Source organism: Gopherus evgoodei, unplaced genomic scaffold, assembly GCF_007399415.2.
Source record: "Gopherus evgoodei ecotype Sinaloan lineage unplaced genomic scaffold, rGopEvg1_v1.p scaffold_33_arrow_ctg1, whole genome shotgun sequence".
NCBI classification, from domain to species: domain Eukaryota; kingdom Metazoa; phylum Chordata; order Testudines; family Testudinidae; genus Gopherus; species Gopherus evgoodei.
In genome coordinates, this window is record NW_022060005.1 from 2,229,094 (window position 1) to 2,251,395 (window position 22,302).

Sequence of the window (22,302 nt, forward strand, 5' to 3'; positions counted from 1 at the left end):
CCTGCTCAGCAATCCAAGTTTGCCTTTCCAGAAAATACTGTGATCAAAAGAAGCTCTATCCTTTGTTTTCCTCAAAGGGCCATGTTAACCACTGCTACTCTCTCTTTCTCCTGGCTTTCTCCCCCTCTCACACACAGACACAGCTGCAAACAATCAAGCGCCTACCCTCTGCAATCAATCCTAGGGAAACCCTCAACCCTCACATCTTAGCTTATGATTGGCCTACCCATGCAGCCTGATACTGCCTTGGGCAGTGGCTTCCACTTCTCTAGCTATCTTACTCCAGAAAGGAGCTTAATTGCTTCTTCCATTTAACATGAATGAAAATGTGTTTAGCATCCCCATCGACTTTAACCATGTCTGTGGCTAACCTACAGACTAAAGATATGTTTGATCACCATCATTAACACCTTCCAGCATAACAATATTGAAATAATAATTGAAGGAAGTATGAAATTTCTGGCACTAAATCCTTTCTTTCCCATAATCTTGGCCACAAACAAAACCCTGCCCACTGAGGCTGCCAAAAGGAGAAGCCAATCCCGATAGACTGTGCAGAGCTTCATAATGTGCTGTTTTCCCTCATTCCTTATTGATGCTTTGAATAAAGGACAACCTTGACATGAAAACTGACATCATTAGGTTTTATCAGGATAAACAAGTGCATTATACACCTCTCTCAGAACATTTCAGACTTTTGATAATCATTTGGATTTAAAGGTACTCGAAGGCCCATATCCATTACCTTGGTGGAAAAGGAGTCATACTGATCCCACAACACTCCACAATCCTGAATCCGGAACTGCTCTAAGGCCTGTGTTGGAACCATGCATGGAAACATTCATAGACAGAAAGAGAAATATGTTCACAAAAACATTGGACCAAATTCTGGTCTCCTATCTATCTAGGTAGGTACTTGCATGATATCTGCAGGCTTCATAATCACCGATGGATTTTATTCCCAACATACTCCTTTGGGGTAGGGAAGAATCAGCTCCATTTTACAGAGCACATAGCTATGGCAGTAACTGAACTCACATCTCTTGAGTCCTACTGCAGTGCCCTATCTACTAGACCCTAATTTCTGTGTGTATCCACGAGACCTCACTGAATGGAACTGAGCTGCATGGCATAATCTCCAGCCCTGCTGTAGTTAAACAGCAGGATTTGATTCCAAATTCACTATTTAGGAAACAAAAACAGGTGTTTCTTTTCAGAGGTGCCAAATACCCGCAGGTCCAGGAGGATCAAATGAATAAAAGTGAAAGGAAAACCAGGGCCAGATCACATGGTAAATCCCCTACAAGGAGTATTATAGCTCCATGCAGGCAGCAGTCTAAGATTCCCCTGACTCAGGATGTATTGTGGATTGGAATGGTATTGAGAAGGGATGTGCTGGGAAAAGAGAGGGGGAGACCAGCACATACTACAGAAGAAGAGTCCTCCTGTGCTGCAGTAGAAGTTAGGGGCATTTTTCAGAATCAGGCCTGGTAATTTACCTTCCTTTATACAATCACCCAATAAACAAACCTTCTGCAGAATTCCTACATAAAGTTCCTTAGCAGATTTACCTTTCTCTGATGGAGCCACAGTATAATTCAAGATATCAGGGTTCTGTTTGACCTTCCCAGCTGTTGTCCTGACACCATTAACCAAATACCAGGCCTTGTCATCCATCTCAGAGAACTTGTTCAGATAAAGGTTGAATTGCGTAATAAATTCACGAACAATTCTGCAAAAGAAAGAAAGGGGAGAGAAAAGGGGAAAAGAGAGAGTCAAAAATAAGAAAATAAATTATATGCTCTACTGGCTATACAAATAATACAATTGTAAGTATGTTATTTATGTCATTCCCTTATTGAACTTTCCTGATTCCAGCTAATGTTATTAATGCTGTAGGAATATGATAGGTAGATAGATAGATCTTGATCCTGAGCCTGATCCTGATCCTGATCTTGGTGTAAACTGATGTAGTTCCATTGACTACAAGGGGGCTACCAGCTATATAGTAGCTGAGGGCTTGACATATTAACTGGTAACCACAGAAGTTGTATATAATAATCTCATCTGATTGCTCCGCTTCTAAATTGTAGTCTCAGTTTATGATAGTTTCCTTTGTAATTAGGGTATATTTATGATACAGCTTTTTGTGTTTGTTTGTTTGTTTGTTTTAATAAGCTTTTGTTCCATATAATTGTCCTGAAAAAGATTCTCTTCTGTGCTATTCTATTCTTATATTTCCTCACAAAACAACTGGGTGCAGTGTTTTATGAAACAACACAACTCATTTCAAACCACATTGGGTAATGAAGAGCTCATATCTATTGTCTGGCTTTCTTTTGACTCAGGGCCTGATACAACTGCCGTTAATTTAAAGTGGAATTTTTCCTTTGGTTTCATAGAAGTTCGACCATGTACGATCCTGAAAACACTTATTACTCAATTTATTTTTTACTATTGGCCATAATTCCACACAGGTCATTGAGACTAGTCATGGCCAGAAATATTATATATAGCAGCAAGTTCTTTTAGGATGCTTGATCTCATCCCTAACCATAGCAGAATTCTGCAAACCTGGGTTGTTCCTTTACCAAACAACTTACATGGCTGAGGAGTAGAAACTGTATTACCTGTGGGTGCTTGGCAAACGCATGGCTCCTAACTCCATGTACCAATCTTGTGTCTCATCTCGATAGGTCCTGATTCGTCCTCCCACATGACCACTGGCTTCCAGAACTGTAACCTAGGAACAAGCATGGAACATCATTTCCACTCACTTATGTGGCACCTGCACAATTTTAGGCACAAAGGACAAAACTTTTCAAACCTTGGCGACTAAAATTAGGCAACTAAATCTACATTCAGGCACCTAAATAAGTGTCCTGATGGCTCTGCACTAACCAGTTCCTAACATTATGTACATTGTACTTCTGAAAATTGCACTCATTTAAGGTGGGATTTTCAAAAGTGCTCTGTCTTAGTTGAACTGCACCCACTGCAGTCAATGGGAGGAGAGTGATGTCAACTCTGAGTGCATCTGAAAATCTGAGAGCCAGGTCTACACTACAAGGGTTTGTCGGCCTAGTTGTGTTTGTCAGGGGTATGAAAAAACACACACCCCAGGCAACGTAAATATGCTGGCAAAAACCCCAGTGTAAACATTGCTAGGACAACACAAGAGTGCTTCTGTTGACACAACTAACGCCATTTGGGGAGGTGGAGTTACCATACTGATGGAAAAAACTCGGTCTGTCAGCATAAGCTGCATCTAATCTAGGTGGCTGTGCTGGAAGAGCTATCCTGGCAAAGAATTTGTAGTGTAGGCAAGGTCTGAGCCTTATATGTTGGCATAAGGATTTTGAGGGAAGATTTTCTCAAGCTGCATTTAACTTTCGTGCTTTTGAAAACCTTCCTGTAGATGCTTAACTTTAAGCACCCAAGTTTGTACATTTTGCCTGTAAGTTTTCCAAATTATCAGGGTCCTCAGAATTCACAAATAACTTAGACTGGGATTTTCAACTCCTTAAGCTTCTATGCACATCCCAGCCTTAAAGACAAATGGATTTGTGTGGGAGTTAAATAGTTCATAAGTCTTGCACTGACTCCTCTGTAAACCAGGGCTGGCGCTTCCATTTAGGGGACCTAGGCGGTCGCCTAGGGCACTAGGATTTGGTGGGGGGGCATTTTGCCACCCTCAGCGGCAATTCAGCGGTGGGGAGTCCTTCTGCGCTCCGGGTCTTTGGCGGCAATTCTGCGGCTGGTCCTTCACTCACTCCAGGACCCGCCGCTGAAGTGCCCCAAAGACAGGGAGTGCAGAAGGATCCCCCCGCAGCAGAATTGTCACCGACCGGGAGCATGGGAAGGACCTCTGCCTAGGCAGGGCCAGCTCTGACCGGGAGCGCTGGAGGGCGACAGGTGGCTTCGGTGGACCTCCTGCAGGTGTGCCTGTGGAGGGTCCGCTGGTCCCGTGGCTCTAGTGGAGCATCCGCAGGCATGCCTGTGGCAGGTCCACTGGAGCCATGGGACCAGCGAGCAGTAGAGGCCCCCCCCCCCGTGGCACGCCGCTGTGTGCTTGGGGTGGCGAAATGGCTAGAGCCGGCCCTGCGCCTAGGGCGCCAAAAACCCTGGTGCCACCACTGCTGTAAACAGGGATGAAAATCATTTAAAGATGTGTCTTCTCCAGGCTGAAATTCACCCCTATTATTTCTAGCATGAAAAGAAAAGAAGGCAGACTGAAGGCTACCAATAACATATCAATTTTCACATGCTTAGATTTCTGTGAGAGAATATATGCCCTGTACGGATATTGAAACTTGAAAGTATATTCCTGTGACTTGCCACTTTCTAATGGATGGGGTTATTTTGAAAATGCAGCTTTGGAGTATTTGTCCCCCTTTCTATTTCTTATGATAGATACTGTAACTCCTCCAGCTTTAAATTCGGGAAAATGTTCCAAGACAGAAATGGGAAGAGGGAGCCTAAATCCTAATGAAACACAATGGGAGTTGAGCAACTAAAGTCCCATTATTGCCTTTGAAAAATCTCTTCCTTTATCAATGAGGTTTTTCTTTCTTTCTTTCTTTCTTTCTTTCTTTCTTTCTTTCTTTTTCTTTCTTTCTTTCTTTCTTTCTTTCTTTCTTTCTTTCGTGTGAATTCCCCTTGTTTCATTTTAACCATTCTTTAGCCTAATAACCTTTATTCTTCAGAAAAGAAATAATAAAAAATACTCAAGGCAGCACCAACTCCCTGCCTTGCTCTGACACCTCTCTGGGCATAGAATTACCATGTGACCGGCATCTCTGAGCAGTTTGGCAGCAGTGAGTCCACTTATGCCTGCCCCTACAAGGACCACCTCCACTGGATGAGCTGCCTTTCCAAGCCCGTTTTCTGCAATCTTCACCAGCTCATCGTAGTCTGGATCATCGAGGCAAGGGTCGGGAAATCTAGAGAAACTCTCAGACCATAGTACAGCCACAAGGAGACACAGCCTGGAAAGCGCTGGGGACATATGGACAAAGAGAAGTGAGGTGTAGTTAATGAATGATGCAGTCAGGGAAGCAAACTCATTCTCTGAAACCCAAATGGCAGGTGGCATCCCTGAAATGACAGCAATCAACCCACGGCAGAGCTAAAATCCATACAAGAGTGTGCAGCAAACCAACCTTGAATATTGCCAGATGATACATAAGAGCAAACCAGCCCCTAACATTACCAGTATACAAAGATGATCATTTTAAGATATGTTTACACTGGAGCAGGATGTGTCATTTGCAGCTTGAGTAGACAGACTCCTGTGCTCCCTCTTATTGAGCTAGCATGCTAAAAATAGAATGGTATCCATAGCAGCGGAAGCTTGGGGCAGGGAGGATTATATTCCTAGGAGCTTGGACAAAATCATGTTGGGGCAGGTACCCCTTCCTGCTGCTTACACCAGCATGGTTACACCCACATTATAAGATCTGTGGGGAAAGGGCTGTCATTTAAAACATCTTTGCACAGTGCCTAGCACAATGAAGGTGAGAGGCCTGAGTGAGACCTCTTGGATTCACCACACAAGGAGCTGTCAACAGCCTAGGTAGAGGAGTTCAAATATATAATTAATCTCTGGAAGAGTGTGTGTCAGTCCCACTCATGATGTGCCATACCCGAGTTCTAGGGACAGGGTAGCAACCTGAGGAGAGGAGCTGCAATGTAATGAACATAATGGGCAAGAGTTGCAGAAGTAATGTTGTGTGACCAGCTTGGGACACTTGAAAGAGGGCTGGTTTTCAGATAACAGGAGTCCAGCCTTTTCTGAAAAATGAAGCCTCTTTAAGACACCTCAACGGGGGCACACTTAAATTGCTCTTTACCCTGTAGCTAAACCACAAGACAGGGGCTTGATGCAGGAATTACAAGATGAAATTCTATGTCTTGCATTTGGCAGGAGTCAGACTAGAAGCAGGGTCGGCTCTAGGTTTTTTGCCCCCCAAAGCAAAAAAAATTTTGGCTGCCCCCCACCCCACTCACTGGGGTATCCATTCTCCAGGCTGTTCACTGGCCTTCTGTAACAACAAACTCTCTCTCCCACCACCTTGTTAAACCAGTAACACACAGGGAAACTGAGTCCCAAACCGTCTGCATGCAAACCATTGAAAAACAGGACCCCCACCGCACCCCGCTTTGTCACAGTTGTCTTTTTTGTTCTGTGTTTATATAGCACTCTCATAATGGGGTGAGAAAACTAAGAGAGCTTGGCTTTTTTAGCCTAACCAAGGCTAAAGGGACATAGGATATCTGTCTATAAATACATCAGAGGGATAAATATAAGGGAGGCAGAGGAGTTATTTAAGTTAAGCCAATGTGGACACAAGAATAAATGGATATAAACTGGCTATCAACAAGTTTAGGTTTGCAGTTAGGTAAAGGTTTCTAACCATTAGAGGAGTGAAGTTCTGGAACAGCCTTCCAAGAGGAGCAGTGGGGGCAAAAAACCTAACTGGCTTCAAGACTGAGCTCGTTAAATTTATGGAGGGGATGGTATGATGAGACTGCCCACAATGGCATGCAGCTGATCTGCGACTGCTAGCAGCAAATATCTCCAATGGCTGGTGATGGGACACTAGATGGGAAGGTCTCTGAGTTACTACAGAGAGTTCTTTCCCTGGTGTCTGGCTGTTAGGTCCAAGTGACCACCATATATGGGGTTAGGAAGAAATTTTCCTCTGGATCAGATTGGCAGAGACCCTGGGGGGGCGGGTTTCGCCCTCCTCTGCAGCATGGGGAACCTCAGTCACAGGTTAAAACTAGTGTAAATGGTGAATTCTCTGTAACTTGACATCTTTAAACCATGATTTGAGGACTTCGGTAACTCAGCCAGAGGATCGGGGTTTATTACAGGAGTCGGTGGGCGAGGTTCTGTGGCCTGCAATATGCAGGAGGTCACACTGTCCCTTCTGCAGGGCCAGATTTCCAATTAGGCACAGTAGACACGTGCCTAGGGGCGCAGGTTTCCTAGGGGCACCTAAAAGTTAAAAGTGGGTTAAAAGTTAAAGTTAATGCACACAACTCCCCTGCAGAGGGGCGGGCTCCTGACATGGGTTGGTGGCCGCTCAGCATGTGGGGCTGGAGCAGGGTGAGAGTCCAGGTCAGCCCAAGTAGGGAGTGCTGTGAGCTACGGCCAGGAGAGGTGGCTGCTGAAGGTGCTGGGAATGTCCCAGTCCCTTCCCAATCTCAGCTGTCCCACTGCTTCCTCCCCATGCCAAGCAGGGAGGGGAAGGGGCATGGATGGCACACATTTACTTGCACAGGCAGAGCAGGAGTGCAGCTGCCATGCTGGGCTACGGGAGGGACGGAAGGCACTCAGGGACTGCTAACTGTGGGGAGAGGTACACTCCCCCCTTGCATCTTGCTTGGGGCAGGTGGGCTGGGAGCGCCGTGTGTGGTGGACGGTCTCGTGCCTTCTCAGAGAGGCTGTGCTTATATTTCTTTTTGTTTCATTTTTAATGGAAAACATGAAGGTCAGCTGTAGGCAGGGGGGTCGGGGGGTGGGCCTAGGGACGCATAAGATGTAAATCCAGCCCAACAACAATAGTATGTGCATAACTTTATGCATGTGAGTAGTCCCACTAAATTCAAATTAAACATGACTGTAAATGTTGGCAGGATCAAGGTCTTATTTAACTTTTTTAAAATTATTATTAACATTATTCAATACTTATTACAGGTGGACAAAAACTGGGAGAAGGCAGAGGGGAATTTCATGAAAATTAGGTTGAAATTCAAAAAATACAGGACATTTTTGATTGAAATATTTTCAACCAAGTTTACAGCTGGGAGAATTTTCAGGAAAATTTTGTAAGAACTTTTGCCCTCATCTTTTAATGGACATTCAAAATGTCCATGAAAATGTTTATCATTTAGGAATTAAAAAAATTCAACCAGTATAACATCTTTCATATCTTTCATTCCAAAAGAACTCAGAGCCCTTCACAGACTATAACTAATATCTGCAATCCTTACTCCTATGACTGGTTCCCATCTAGTACTCGTAAAAAAAAAGAAACTCATCCACACAGCAGCTGGAAGGCATCATTCCCAGTTTGGGTATACATACATGTTCTATCTCTGCACTTGTGTGGCCACAGCAGCATAGGCAGTGGCTTTGACTAGATATGCACATGCATACCCAGGGTGTCTGGAGGGATTGAACTCAGGTGGCCAGCCACTGCTGGGAATTGCACTTTCCAGCTACAGTATACACATACGCATAGAAGCGTTAATCAGGAATTCAGTCATACATAAGAACGGCCATACTGTGTCAGACCAAAGATCCATCCAGACTAGTATCCTGTCTACTGACAGTGGCCAATGCCAGGTGCCCCAGAGGGAGTGAACCTAACAGGTAATGACCAAATGATCTCTCTCCTGCAGTCCATCTCCACCCTTTGACAAACAGAGGCTAGGGACATCATTCCTTACCCATCCTGGCTAATAGCCATTAATGGACTTAACCTCCATGAATTTAGCTAGTTCTCTTTTAAACCCTGTTATAGTCCTAGCCTTCACAACCTCTTCAGGCAAGGATTTCCACAAGTTGACTGTGCGCTGCATAAAGAAGAACTTCCTTTTATTTCTTTTAAACCTGCTGCCCATTAATTTCATTTGGTGGCCCCTAGTTCTTATATTATGGGAACAAGTAAATAAACTTTTCCTTATTCACTTTCTTCACACCACTCATGATTTTATATACCTCTATTATATCCCCCCTTAGTCTCCTCTTCTCCAAGCTGAAAAGTCCTAGCCTCTTTACTCTCTCCTCATATGGGACCCGTTCCAAACCCCTACTCATTTTAGTTGCCCTTCTCTGAACCTTTTCTAATACCAGTATATCTTTTTTTGAGATGAGGAGACCAAATCTGTACACAGTATTCAAGATGTGGTCGTACCATGGGTTTATATAAGGGCAATAAGATATTCTCCGTCTTATTCTCTATCTCTTTTTTAATGATTCCTAACATCCTGTTTGCTTTTTTGACTGCTGCTGCACACTGAGGGACGTCTTCAGAGAATTATCCATGATGACTCCAAGATCTCATTCCTGATTAGTTGTAGCTAAATTAGCCCCCATCATATTGTATGTATAGTTGGGGTTGTTTTTTCCCATGTGCATTACTGTACATTTATCCACATTAAATTTCATTTGCCATTTTGTTGCCCAATCACTTAGTTTTGTGAGATCTTTTTGAAATTCTTCACAGTCTGCTTTGGTCTTAACTATCTTGAGCAGTTTAGTATCATCTGCAAACTTGCCACCTCACTGTTTACCCCTTTCTCCAGATCATTTATGAATAAGTTGAATAGGATTGGTCCTAGGAGTGACCCTTGGGGAACACCACTAGTTACCCCTCTCCATTCTGAAAATTTACCATTTATTCCTACCCTTTGTTCCCTGTCTTTTAACCAGTTCTCAGTCCATGAAAGGATCTTCTCTCTTATCCCATGACAACTTGATTTATGTAAGAGCTTTTGGTGAGGGACCTTGTCAAAGGCTTTCTGGAAATCTAAGTATACTACCTCCACTGGATCCCCCTTGTCCACATGTTTGTTGACCCCTTCAAAGAACTCTAATAGATTAGTAAAATATGATTTCCCTTTACAGAGATCATGCTGACTTTTGCCCAACAATTTATGTTCTTCTATGTGTCTGACAATTTTACTCTTTACTGTTATTTCAACTAATTTGCCCGGTACTGACGTTAGACTGTAATTGCCGGAATCACCTCTACAGCCCTTTTTAAATATTGGCATTACATTAGCTATCTTCCAATCATTGGGTACAGAAGCTGATTTAAAGGACAGGTTACAAACCATAGTTAATAGTTCCACAATTTCACATTTGAGTTCTTTCAGAACTCTTGGGTGAATACCATCTGGTCCCAGTGACTTTTTACTTACCAATTAATTCCAAAACCTCCTCTAGTGACACTTCAATCTGTGACAATTCCTCAGATTTGTCACCTACAAAGGATCGCTCAGGATTGGGAAATCCTTAACTTCCTCAGCCATGAAGACTGAAGTAAAGAATTTATTGAGTTTCTCCACAATGACTGTATCATCTTTAAGTGCTCCTTTTGTATCTCGATCGTCCAGGGCCCCGCGCTCCCCTGGTTGTTTAGCAGGCTTCCTGCTTCTGATGTACTTAAAAAACATTTTGTTATTACTTTTTGAGTTTTTGGCTAACTGTTCTTCAAACTCCTTTTTGGCTTTTCTTATTATATTTTTACGTTTAATTTGGCAGTGTTTATGCTCCTTTCTATTTACCTCACCAGGATTTGACTTCCACTTTTTAAAAGATGCCTTTTTATCTCTCACTGCTTCTTTTACATGGTTGTTATGCCACAGTGGCTCTTATTTAGTTCTTTTACTGTTTTTTTTTAATTTGAGGTATACATTTAAATTGAGCCTCTATTATGGTGTCTTTGAAAAGTGTCCACGCAGCTTGCAGGGATTTCACTCTAGTCATTGTACCTTTTAATTTCTGTTTAACTAACCTCTTCATTTTTGCATAGTTCCCCTTTCTGAAATTAAATGCCACAGTGTTGGGCTGTTGAGGTGTTCTTCCCACCACAGGAATGTTAAATGTCATTATATTATGGTCACTATTTCCAAGTGGTCCTGTTATAGTTACATGACAGAACAGAGGGGGAAGGGATAGCTCAGTGGTTTGAGCGCTGGCCTGCTAAACCCCAGGTTATGAGCTCACTCCTTGAGGGGGTCACTTAGGGACATGGGGCAAAATCAGTACTTGGCCCTGCTACTGAAGGCAGGGGGCTAGACTCAATGACATTTCTGGGGCCCTTTCAGTTCTATGCAATAGGAATAGCTCCATATGTATTTATTTATAGATCCTGCACTCCACTCAGGACTTAAACAAGAGTTGCCTCTCCCCTTGTGGGCTCCTGTAGCAGCTGCCCCAAGAAGCAGTCATTTAAAGTATAAAGAAATTTTGTCTCTGCATTTTGTCCTGAGGTGACGTACCCAGTCAATATGGAGATAATAGAAATCCCCCATTATTACTGAATTCTTTATTTTGATAGCCTCTCTAATCTCCCTTAGCATTTCATCATCACTATTACTGTCCTGGTCAGGTGGTTGATAACAGATCCCTACTGTTATATTCTTATTAGAGCATGAAATATTTATCCATAGAGATTCTATGGAACATGCGGATTCATTTAAGATTTTTACTTCGAGTCTACATTTTCTTTCACATATAGTGCCACTACCCGCCCGGCATGACCTGTTCTGTCCTTCCGATATATTTTGTACCCCAGAATGATTGTGTCCCATTGATTGTCCTCACTCCACGAGGTTTCTGTGATGCATATTATATCAATATCGTCCTTTGAAACAAGGCACTCTAGTTCATCCACTTATCATTTAGACTTCTAGCATTTGTGTACAAACACTTTAAAAATTTGTCCCTGTTTATTTGTCTGCCCTTTTCTAATGAGTCAGATTCTTTTTTATGTGAATGTTTCTCATCTGATCTGGCCCATACTTTGTCCCCTTCCATCCTCTCCTGATTAAAACCTAAATAAATCTCTATCAATAGACTCTCCTCTAAGAGAAGTCTCTGTCCGATCCACATACTCCTCTACAGCAATCTGCTTTCCCCCGTCTCTTAGTTTAAAAACTGCTCTGCAACCTTTTAAATGTTAAGTGCCAGCAGTCTGGATCCACTTTGGTTTAGGTGGAACCCATCCTCCTTCGATAGGCATCTCCTACCCAAAAGTTTCCCCAGTTCCTAATGAATCTGAACCCGTCCTCTCTACACCATTGTCTCATCCACGCATTGAGACTCTGAAGCTCTGCCTGCCTACCTGGCCCTGCATGTGGAACTGAAAGCATTTCTGAAAATGCCACCAAAGAGGTCCCAGATTTCAGTCTCTTTCCTAGCAGCCTAAATTTGGCCTCCAGGATGTCTCTCCTACCCTTCCCTATGTCATTGGTACTTATATGTACCACGACCACCGGCTCCTCCTCAGCACTACATGTAAGTCTATGTAGATGCCTCGAGAGATCCGCAACCTTCACCTTCACCTAGGGGTCTGCCACTAGGGTCATGGCTACTGGGGTGGCAATGAGAAGGGACTCCTAGCTCCAAGTCTCAGGGCTCCCTTACAAGGTCCAATAGACCATTCAGGTCCTCCCATTTGAGAGTGTGATTCTTGTTTTCTGACTAGACAGGCAGGGCTGCACAGCCTGAAAGACTCACGAGCCACCCTCAAGTCTTTGGGCCTGCACACTCCCGTCACACAGTGGAGACACTTCCGCCCACAACCTCTTCTGAGATTCCATCAGCAGAGCCACCAAGACAGTTCTCAGAGGAGGAACAGGAGTGGCAGGAAGAGACAACACCCATCTTCAGGTCACAGTTCTGGCCAACCCAAACCACCTTCTAGCCCTAAACCAACCTTTTGAAGGTGCGGTCGAGGATTTTGCACCAGATCAGAGACTGGATCTACCCCACCTTACCTTTTCTTTCCGACTGTCCCTTTTTTACAGTGCCTGGTTCCGTATCACTTCAGACTGCTGGGTCCTCCACATGGTAGAGACAGGATACTCCATCCAATTCTGTGCCCTCCTGCTTTCCACCCTTCTTCCCCATCCCTCTTCAGGGACCCTTCTCACAAGGAGCTCCTTATCCAGGAAGTGTAGTCACTCCTATCACTAGGGGCAGTGGAGGAGGTTCCTCAGGAACACGGGGAGAGGGCTTTTATTCCCGGTATTTCCTAATACCGAAAGCCAAAGGCTGCCTCAGGCCTATCCTGGACCTGTGAGAATTCAACAAGTTTGTGAAGAAACTCAGGTTCCATATGATCTCCTTGGCCTCCATCATCCCAACACTAGATCCAGCAGTCTGGTATGCCGCCCTTGACTTGAAGGATGCATATTTTCATATTGCAATCACCGAGCCCCACAAGAAGTACCTCAGGTTTCTGGTAAACAGTACCCACTACCAATTTACTGTCCTCCCATTCAGCCTGTCAGCAGCAACTCGAGTCTTCACCAAGTGCATGGCAGTCGTCGCCATGTTCTTGCAAAGGCACCAGGTACAGGTATTTCCATAGCTCAACGATTTGTTGATTAAAGGCTGCTCCAGGACCCAAGTGGAAGCTCAGGTCAGATTCATCAGAGACACCTTCGACAGCCTGGGTCTACTTCTAAATGAAGCAAAATGAACTCTGTCCCCCGTCCAGAGGATAGAGTTCATAGGGGCAGTACTGGACTCGACTCAAGCCAGGGCTTACCTGTCACAGGCAAGGTTTCAGGCCCTCAACGATATCATTCGAGGCCTCAGACAGTTCTCCACCACTACAGCAAGGAACTTCCTGAAACTTCTGAGACACATGGCTGTCTATACCTACGTGGTGCAGCATGCCAGACTCAGGCTTCGACCGCTTCAGTCACAGCTCATGTCAGTCTATCACCCAGCCTGAGACATCTTGGACAGGATCGTGATCCTGCCTCACCCTGTCCTCAACTCCTTCCGGTGGTGTATCGACACTCAGGAGGTGTGCTCAGGGGTTCCCTTTGCCGCCCCACAGCCGTTCCTGTCACTGGTGGCGGATGCCTCAGACTTGGGCTGGGAAGCTTATCCAGAAGACCGCAGGACTCAAGGCCTCTGGTCTCAAGCAGATCTGGGTCTCCACATCAATGTCAGAAAGATGAAAGCAATGAGCTTAGCATGTGAGACCTTCCCTCCTTACCTAACCGGACAGTGTATCAGTAATGATGGACAATACAACAGCAATGTTCCATATCAACAAACGGGGGGCTGCACTCTCCTCTTCCCTGTGCCAGGAAGCCATCATGCTTTGGGACTTCTGTGTAGAACATTCAATACTCCTGCAGGCATTGTACCTCCCCGGGGTACAGAATGAGCTGTCGGACCACCTCAGCAGGTCGTTTCACAGCCACAGGTGGTCCCTTTGCCCGGGCATTGCAATTTCAATCTTCCAGAGGTGGGGTTTTCCCCAGATAGACCTTTTCGACATGCAACATTACAGGAATTACCAGCAATTCTGCTCCTTCCAAAATCACAGCTCTGGCTCCAGCGTGGATGCGTTCCTCCCAGGGCCAGCTCCAGGCCCCAGCACACCAAGCACGTGTTTAGGGTGGCATGCCGCGGGGGGCGCTCTGCCGGTTGCCGGGAGGGTGGCAGGTGGCTCCGGTGGACCTCCCACAGGCGTGTCTGTGGAGGGCCGCTGGTCCCGAGGCTCCGGTGGAGCATCCGCAGGCACGCCTGCGGGAGGTCCACCAGAGCCGTGGGACCAACGGATCCTCCGCAGGGATGCCTGTGGGAGGTCCACCAGAGCTGCGGGACCAGTGGACCCTCCGCAGGGACGCCTGTGGGAGGTCCATCAGAGCCATGGGACCAGCGGACCCTCCGCAGGGACGCCTGTGGGAGGTCCACCAGAGCCATGGGACCAGCGGACCCTCCGCAGGGACACCTGTGGGAGGTCCACCGGAGCCATGGGACCAGCAAGCGGCAGAGCGCACCCCACGGCTTGCCGCCATGCTTGGGGCAGCGAAATGGCTAGAGCCAGCCCTGGTTCCTCCTCCATTAGGGAGGGTCTCTCCTATATATTTTTCCACACATACAGCTCATTCTCAAATCCGCAGAGATTGGGATTAGGTCATATTGATAGCACCGGCCTGGCCCCATCAGCCCTGGTACACATCTCTCCTAGACATGTCCATGGGAGCCCCGATTACCTTGCTCCTTCCCACACAAGATCACAGGGGTCTCCAACACCTGAACTTCCAATCGCTTCATCTTATGGCGTGGAAACTCCATGGTTAAATCTGTTGATGCTTTCCAATTCAGAACAGGTTAGACAGGTCCTCCTTGGCAGAAGGAAACCTTCTACGAGAGCCACATACCTTGACAAGTGAAGAGATTTTTCAATCTGATTTTCAACGCTAGCTTCAGTGTTGCTCATTCTGGACTACCTCTTCCATCTGAAACAGGAGGGACGCTCGATGTCTTCAATAAGGGTGCACTTAGCCGTTATCTCGGTCTTCCACCAGGGCATGCAGGGCCAATCTGTGTTTGCTAACCCCATGGTCAGCTGATCCCTAAGAGGACTCAATGGGCTATATCCTAATGTCCATCAGCCTGTCCTAGCCTGGGACCTCAACTTGGTCCTTTTTATGCTTATGCTCCCTGCTCTATCTCCCTTACAAGGTCACTTTCCTGGTAGCGATAACCTCAGCCAGGAGGATGTCTGAGCTCAGGGCCCTGACTTCAGAGGCTCCATAAACCATGGTTCAGCTCAGACCTCACCCTCCTTTCCTCCCAAAGGCTGTGTCACAGTTTCACATCAACCAGGACACCTTTCTCCCAGTCTTCTACCCTAAGCCGCATTCCAGTGGCAGGGAGCAGAGGATCCATTCTTTGGATGTCTGCAGGGTGCTGGCCTTTTACATTGCAAGAACGAAACCGTTCAGAAAATCGGTTATTTGTGGCAGTGACGGACAGGATTAAAGGTCAGTCTGTGTCATCCCAATGCATCTTGTCATGGATAGCATCCTGTATTCATGAGTGCTACAACCTGGCAAGTGTTCCTGCACCTCCGATCGCTGCACACTCCACCAGGGTGCAGGCTTCATCTACAGCATTCCTACCTCAGGTCCCCACTCAAGAAATCTGCAGGGCAGCGACATGGTCCTCCATACACACTTTGCCACGCACTATGAGTTTACCCAGCAGGCCAGGGATGATGTGGCCTTCAGACGAGCAGTACTCCAGTCAGTGGAAGACTCCAACCCCAACTCCTGAATTTGGGCTTTTGAGTGACTTGATTGGAATGGACATGAGCAACACATCTCAAAGAACAACAGTTACAGGAAGGTGAGTAACCATTTTTTCACGCACCGCCCATGCTACTGAATAAGTAAATTAAGGTTCACTTCATCTGTGAAGTGTAACTTTAAATTGGCACTCCCCAGATTTTTAAATGTTCAAGATTTAGCGATGCTTTTTGGATTTTTTTTTTATCCTAAGTTTCTTGAAATTTAACATGCTCTCAACTTGCTGATCTGTGACCACAGTCAGAACTTCACTTTACTGGAATATTTGTATATGTTGTACTAGCTGAAGTTTCTCCCCTTGTCTGGGCCCCACTTCCTCCGTCACTTTCCTTCTGAATTTATGAGTCTGAGCTCCTCCCAGACCTCTTTGCTTCCTAAACTTCCACAACCTCACAAAGGGGACTTCTAAGCTGGTAGTGACCTGGTTTAAGAGTTTTACAGCAGGTCTACAAGTGAAAGGAGCATGTTTATAGTAATATATGGAGATATACCTATCTCATAGCACTGGAAGGGACCCTGAAAAAGTCATTGAGTCCAGCCCCCTGCCTTCACCAGCAAAACCAAGTACTTATTTTGCTGCAGACCTCTAAGTGGCCCCCTCAAAGGTTGAACTCACAACCCTGGGTTTAAGAGACTATTGTGCAAACCACTGAGCTACCCCTCAAATAATAACAGCAATGTAATGCAGAGTGCAGGGCACTATGTCTATCTCTTCTGCCAAACGCCTATAAAGGGCATGGGAAACAGAATAAGGCCAGGTCTACACTAGAAACTTATATCGGTATAAGTGCGTCTCTCAGGGATGTGAAAAATCCACACCCCAGAGCGAGGTAGTTAAACCAACCTACCCCGGGTGTAGACCATGCTCTGTGGGCAGGAGAGCTTCTCCCACTGACATACCTACCATTTCTCAGGGAGGTGGATTAACTACTGTCATAAACAGATAGTTAAGGGTTAATGTCTCTTTTACCTGTAAAGATTAACAAACAGGGAACCAAAAAAACACCTGACCAGAGGACCAATCAGGAAACAAGATACTTTCAAATCTCGGTGAAGGGAAGCCTTTGTTTGTGGTTTTGGGTTTTGCTTTGTTCTCTCTAGGCTCTGAGAGTGACCACACATACTACAGGCTCTCTAATCTTCTGTTCCAATTTTGTAAGTAAAAAAGTAGAAAGACAGTTTAGTCTTTTTAATTGAGAATCAGTCCCTGCCCTAGCTGAGATCCAGGCCATGTTCCATGAGACAGGAAGATATATGAGTTTAGTGCCTTCTGAGCAAAACTATCGGACATCACAATTGAAGACTGGATTGAATCAGTGAAGGCAGGTCTATGGGTGTTGAGAGTCCCTGAAGAAAATCATTTGGATTTTGTGGAAGAGCGTTTCAAAGGCCAGGACAGATCCACAGTGAAATTCATGGCAACAGCTGATAAGCCAGGCGTAGAGAAGACATTTCAGATTCTCTTAGAAGTATATGGGACAAAGTAACTACTGGAACCAGACTCAAAGAATTCTGTGAGCTGACACAGAATCCAGGTGAGACCATTCAGGCCTACTCATATGAGCTCTAGGAGAGAATAAGCCAGGTGAAATGCTGGGACCTACAAGAAGTTCAGGACATGAATATGGTCCTGAAAATATAGTTAGTGCTGAGGCTCCAGGAATGACTCCCTCCACTGTGAAATGAAGAAAAGGTTTAAAGACGAGCCCAGTAAGAATTTCCCTGAACTCGTGTAAGCTGTCATTACATGGTCTGAATTAAAGGAAGTTCCTGTGGAAGAGATGGCCAAGACCAACCCTCGTACACAAAGTGAAGGCCTAGGTAATGTATCTCCCAGGAAAACGATTCTTCCCCAAAAACAGTTAACACCAGAAAGTTTAAAAGAAGCTGTTCAGAAACTGGTCGGCTAACAGGAGGAGGTGCTGAAAATGATGACTGAGGTGATGAAAGGTAAAATCTCCCCTAGTACACCAAAATACACAAGGGCACTGGGATCCTGAAAATCCCCACCTTAAAGGCACCTGATTTTCAGAAGGCAAGTGCTCCGGGCTCCCTGAAAACCAGGCATTTAAAAATAATGTATCATGCTCTGAAATCGTAAGATTGTCTTTAAAATTGTGAGATTTAATTAAATTATAACTGTCAGGTTCTTTTTCTTTCCCTTCCAGTTTCTGAGATTTAGATCATACTTGTATCACATTGCAGGTTTTTTCTCCATCTCCATGAGGGCTAGAAATGTTTCTTTTAAAAACTATTTTTTATTGTAAGCACATTCTTCCAGGTGCTGCAGCTTTCAGGAGAAGATCTAGCACTGTGAGACTTTCGTTGGCAACACTGCATCAAATCAGATACCTAAAATCACCAGTCACTTTTGTAAATCTTGGTTCATATCCCTCTCTAGTAGCCTGACCCTCACTAACTGCAACAGTCTGATACTGAACCACATCCAAGGAAGTTGCTCTCTTGGTTCAATCTTCCCTTTATGCTCTGATGCCTTTGGGCAGAATAGTCATTCAGTGACTTTGCTCTGTAGTGGCAGACCTCACCTCTGCAACCTGACGGCTGAGTGCCTGAGTTAATAAATATGCCTCCAGCTTCACTTCATTCTCTGGGCCCTCTGTACTGACTGAAGTTTTAGATAGCTAGCCCAGCAGGCTAGGAGGCTGGATAGGTAGATGTATTTTAGTGAGACAAGGTTAGTGAGATAATATCTTTTATTGGACCAACTTCTGTCGAGCTACATGGAGAAGTTTGTCCAATAAAAGATATTACCTCACCACCTTCTCTCTCTAACATCCTGAGACCAACATGGCTACAATAAAACTGCAAACAACAGGTAGGTAGGCAGGGATGTAGATAGATAGCTAGATAGCGTCAGGATTTAGACAGATAGGTATATGTATTCAGTTTATTTTTAAGTCTGGAAAGTGCCCAGTTATTTGGCCAGCACAGACACCTAAATGGAACAGAATGCTATAATATAGACCAGAGGTCGGCAACCTTTCAGAAGTGGTGTGCCGAATCTTCATTTATTCATTCTAATTTAAGGTTTCACATACCGGTAATACATTTTAACATTTTTAGAAGGTCTCTTTCTATAAGTCTGTAATATATAACTAAACTATTGTTGTATGTAAAGTAAATAAGGTTTTTTAAATATATAAGAAGCTTCATTCAACTTTAAATTAAAATGCAGAGTGCCCTGGACTAGTGGCCAGGACCAGGGCAGTGTGAATGCCACTGAAAATCAGCTCACGTGCGGCCTTCGGCACCCATGCTATAGGTTGCCTACCCCTAATATAGACACGTCTGAGCTAGTCTGCTCAACCTGTGGTTGGATCGGAGCCAGAGCCCCCTAAAGAAAAAGAAGCCCCATATTGCATTATTAGATCACTGCTGAGCTCATGGTTTTGAAAATGTCTTTTGCAGGAGGAGATTCAGCATTATTGCCTGATGGTTTTATCCCTGGTTTACACTAGAGGTGAGGGAGGGAAAGATCAATTAGACTGGACAGTGGGGGCATGTTTTTGTAGCCGTGTCATTCCCTAAGGTGTAAGAGAATCGAAGACTTACAAGGGTTAGCAAGAAATTTCCCAGCTGTCCACAAAGCCTGTGGTGACACTTTCTCTGAAGCTGGCACTGGCCACTGTTGAAGATGGGGACTGGAAGGACCCAGGAGGGATCCAGCCTGTGGACTGGTATGTTCCTATTAGTTGTCTTTGTGCTGTGCTTCTCCCCAGCACATGTAACGCTCCCCGAGGTTGAATCCCTCTTGACACACTTTGATTCACTTCTAAACCTAGCATAAAAAAATGTTAATAGCCTCTCTGAATCATGGAATATTACAGTCATCTTGTCCAACCCTCTGCTCAAAGCAGGACCAACCCCCAAACAGATTTTTTACCTCAGTTCCCTAAATGGTCCCCTCAGGGATTGAATTCACAACTCTGAATTTAGCAGGCTAATACCCAAACCACTGAGCTACCCCTCCCCGAATATGTATACTGTTTTGCTGGATGTCCCATAAGTTACTGTTTCCTGTTTGCATCACTGTTTAATAAACCAGTTTGCTTTATAGTTAATTCTGCCCTTAGTTTTCTCTCCACTGACAGATGAACTTTGGGGGCACAAGTCTGCTAGGTGGGGACTCTGAGGTGTGGAACCTAGAGTACATCCAATTAACCATATGCAAGACCTGAGTTCCTGGTTAATAGGGTGATCCCAACACATTCCTAGTGAAGAATTTCCCCTCCCCCCCCCGATGTTTGTTCTGTACTGCCCAGCCCTCTCCTGGGCAGTTCAGATATTTTAGGTCTGTTGCCCTGTGAGGGGAGCAATAGCCCACAGTTTGCTATGTTAAATGGAGTTACTCATACAATTCAGTTTAAATGCATCAATGAATCAGTATGGATTATGGAAAAAACACGTTTATTTCACTACAAAGAGAGAGATTTTAAGTGAGTACAAGTGTAAGGCATTAAAGTCAGAAAAGGTTAAAAGAGAAATAAAAATAAATCACTTCCTAGTAACAAACCTTAACAAAGTAGACTTGTTTCAAGGTGAAATCCCTTACCACATGCTCCTAGCAACATTGCTGAGCCAATTCTCAGGCCAGGATCGGCTCCCAAAGTCCAAAGACTGTTTCTTTGTCATCTTAGGGGAAAGAGAGAGAGATGAATAGGGAGATATACCATGGGGTGTTTCTGGCCCCCACTTTTATTGTCCAATCCCTCTTTGAAATGAATTTTATTGAGAGTTATGCCTAGATAAATTACATTCCTGCTGTTAGGATGGAGACAAAGAGTCTCTTGGTGAAAGATGTGCCAGGTTGCTGTTTGTTTACATGCAGATCGGATTGTTCCTGCCCCTCTTCCTTGCATAAGACTGGCCACTTGATAGGTGATTACCCATCAACATTGATGACACCTAGCTAGACTCCTTTGTGTCCAAGAAACTGCAGGTAAATGCATTTCAGACCTAATTTCAGCTTATGTTTATTACTTTATATAGAATGTTGCTACACACATTTTGTCATGACAGTATGACAAGTGAGTTATTGCTTTTCAAAGCTCTCTCCAACAGGCTTAGAGCAGCTGAGCCAATGCAGCGTTTTAAAGGGTAGACTTGTCCTTAGAAAATTTTCTTAATAGCTAACCTGAATCTCTGTTAGTACAGGCTAAGGTCATTACTTCTTGTCCCACCCTGGATGGACATAGAGAACCATTGATCACCATCCTCTTTATAACAACTTTTCATATATCTGAACACTGTTTCCAGGTTCTCGATCAGCCTTTTGTCCTCTAGACTACACATGCCAAGCTCTTTCAGCCTTTCCTCACAGGTCATGTTTTCTAAACCTTGATCATTTTTGTTGCTGTCCTCTGTACTCTCTTCAGTTTGTCCACATCTTTCTTAATACACAATATATTATATTATTTATTAATTAATAGTAATAATAATTGAGATAATCGTATAGACAACCTACACACATTAAAATTTTTCAATCTTTCCATGTAATTAACTCCTTTCAGACATAGATCGTAGACAGATAGATTGATAGATTTCTGTTTATCAGCCAGTTTTTCAAAGTGATCTAAATTGAACACAAATAGGTATATTACCTTGTAATTTGCAGTGCCACATCAGGGGCAGAGTGCAGTTAGAAGTCCAAATTTGGGGTTCTGTCATGGGGATCCTGACATACATCCTCCTGCAAAAAATTACCACTTCAGAATTGCCGGTGCTTATAATGTTTTCCTGAGCAGAGCTGGGGAACAAACCAGTTGCAGAAACCACATGAAATGGACACCAGTGGACTTTCCCTGGGCTCATCTAGTGTCTCACACCAAGAACCAGATACAAAATGGAGTGGTTACAAAGTTATTGGGTTTGGATTCTGGATCTATAGATTGGTAGGAATGGTTGATGAAACCTCTGAAATTCAGGAAGTGCAGTGTTAAATGAGTGCTTTTAGGTGTCATCATAGCAATTATTAATGGTTAGTTGTTAATGTTTGGTAATTAATTGACAACTCCAATAAACTGAAAGGCAACAAAGGTAATGCAGATACATGGAAATGCTTTTTAACATGACCCAAAATTAACCTGTGTTACTCATACTCTGTGACATTACCAGGGAAAGATTAGGCATTTATTCTAGATGTCAATTCCTAACTGAGGTTGGTCTAGAGCTCCTTGGTAAATTAGAAGTTAACTTAATGACATACAATATTTCTATGACAGCTACAAAAATTACTAATAAGATGCATGACAGTTCATAAGACTTATTAAAAAATTTCTAAATTCTTTATAAATTATTTTAAGGTCAGAGTTAAGGGTACAATTTGAGTTAAAAGCATTTTTCTTTCAAATTTCTGAGAAGGGCATTGCATGTTGAAATAACCTCATCATATACACTATTGAGGATTCAAATGTTTAAGAA

General features: G+C 44.2%; 1 protein-coding gene across 1 annotated transcript; it reads right to left on the reverse strand.

The window, feature by feature from the left end:
- Nucleotides 1-1,284: 1,284 nt before the first annotated feature.
- Nucleotides 1,285-21,568, reverse strand: LOC115641109 (L-amino-acid oxidase-like). Its single transcript, XM_030544209.1, has 5 exons — nucleotides 21,483-21,568; nucleotides 20,435-20,514; nucleotides 4,784-4,998; nucleotides 2,631-2,743; nucleotides 1,285-1,732 (listed from the first exon to the last, which is right to left on the reverse strand). Exons 2-5 carry the CDS (start codon nucleotides 20,451-20,453, stop codon nucleotides 1,285-1,287), a joined length of 795 nt encoding a protein of 264 aa, XP_030400069.1. The 5' UTR covers nucleotides 20,454-20,514; nucleotides 21,483-21,568.
- Between the last annotated feature and the right edge of the window lie 734 nt (nucleotides 21,569-22,302).

Coding starts and splice junctions, on each gene's coding strand:
- LOC115641109 (XM_030544209.1), bottom strand. Junction 2,744..4,783: donor TCAGAGATGCCGGTCACATG/GTAATTCTATGC, acceptor GCTTGTTCCTAG/GTTACAGTTCTGGAAGCCAG. Junction 1,733..2,630: donor CGTTTGCCAAGCACCCACAG/GTAATACAGTTT, acceptor TTTCTTTTGCAG/AATTGTTCGTGAATTTATTA.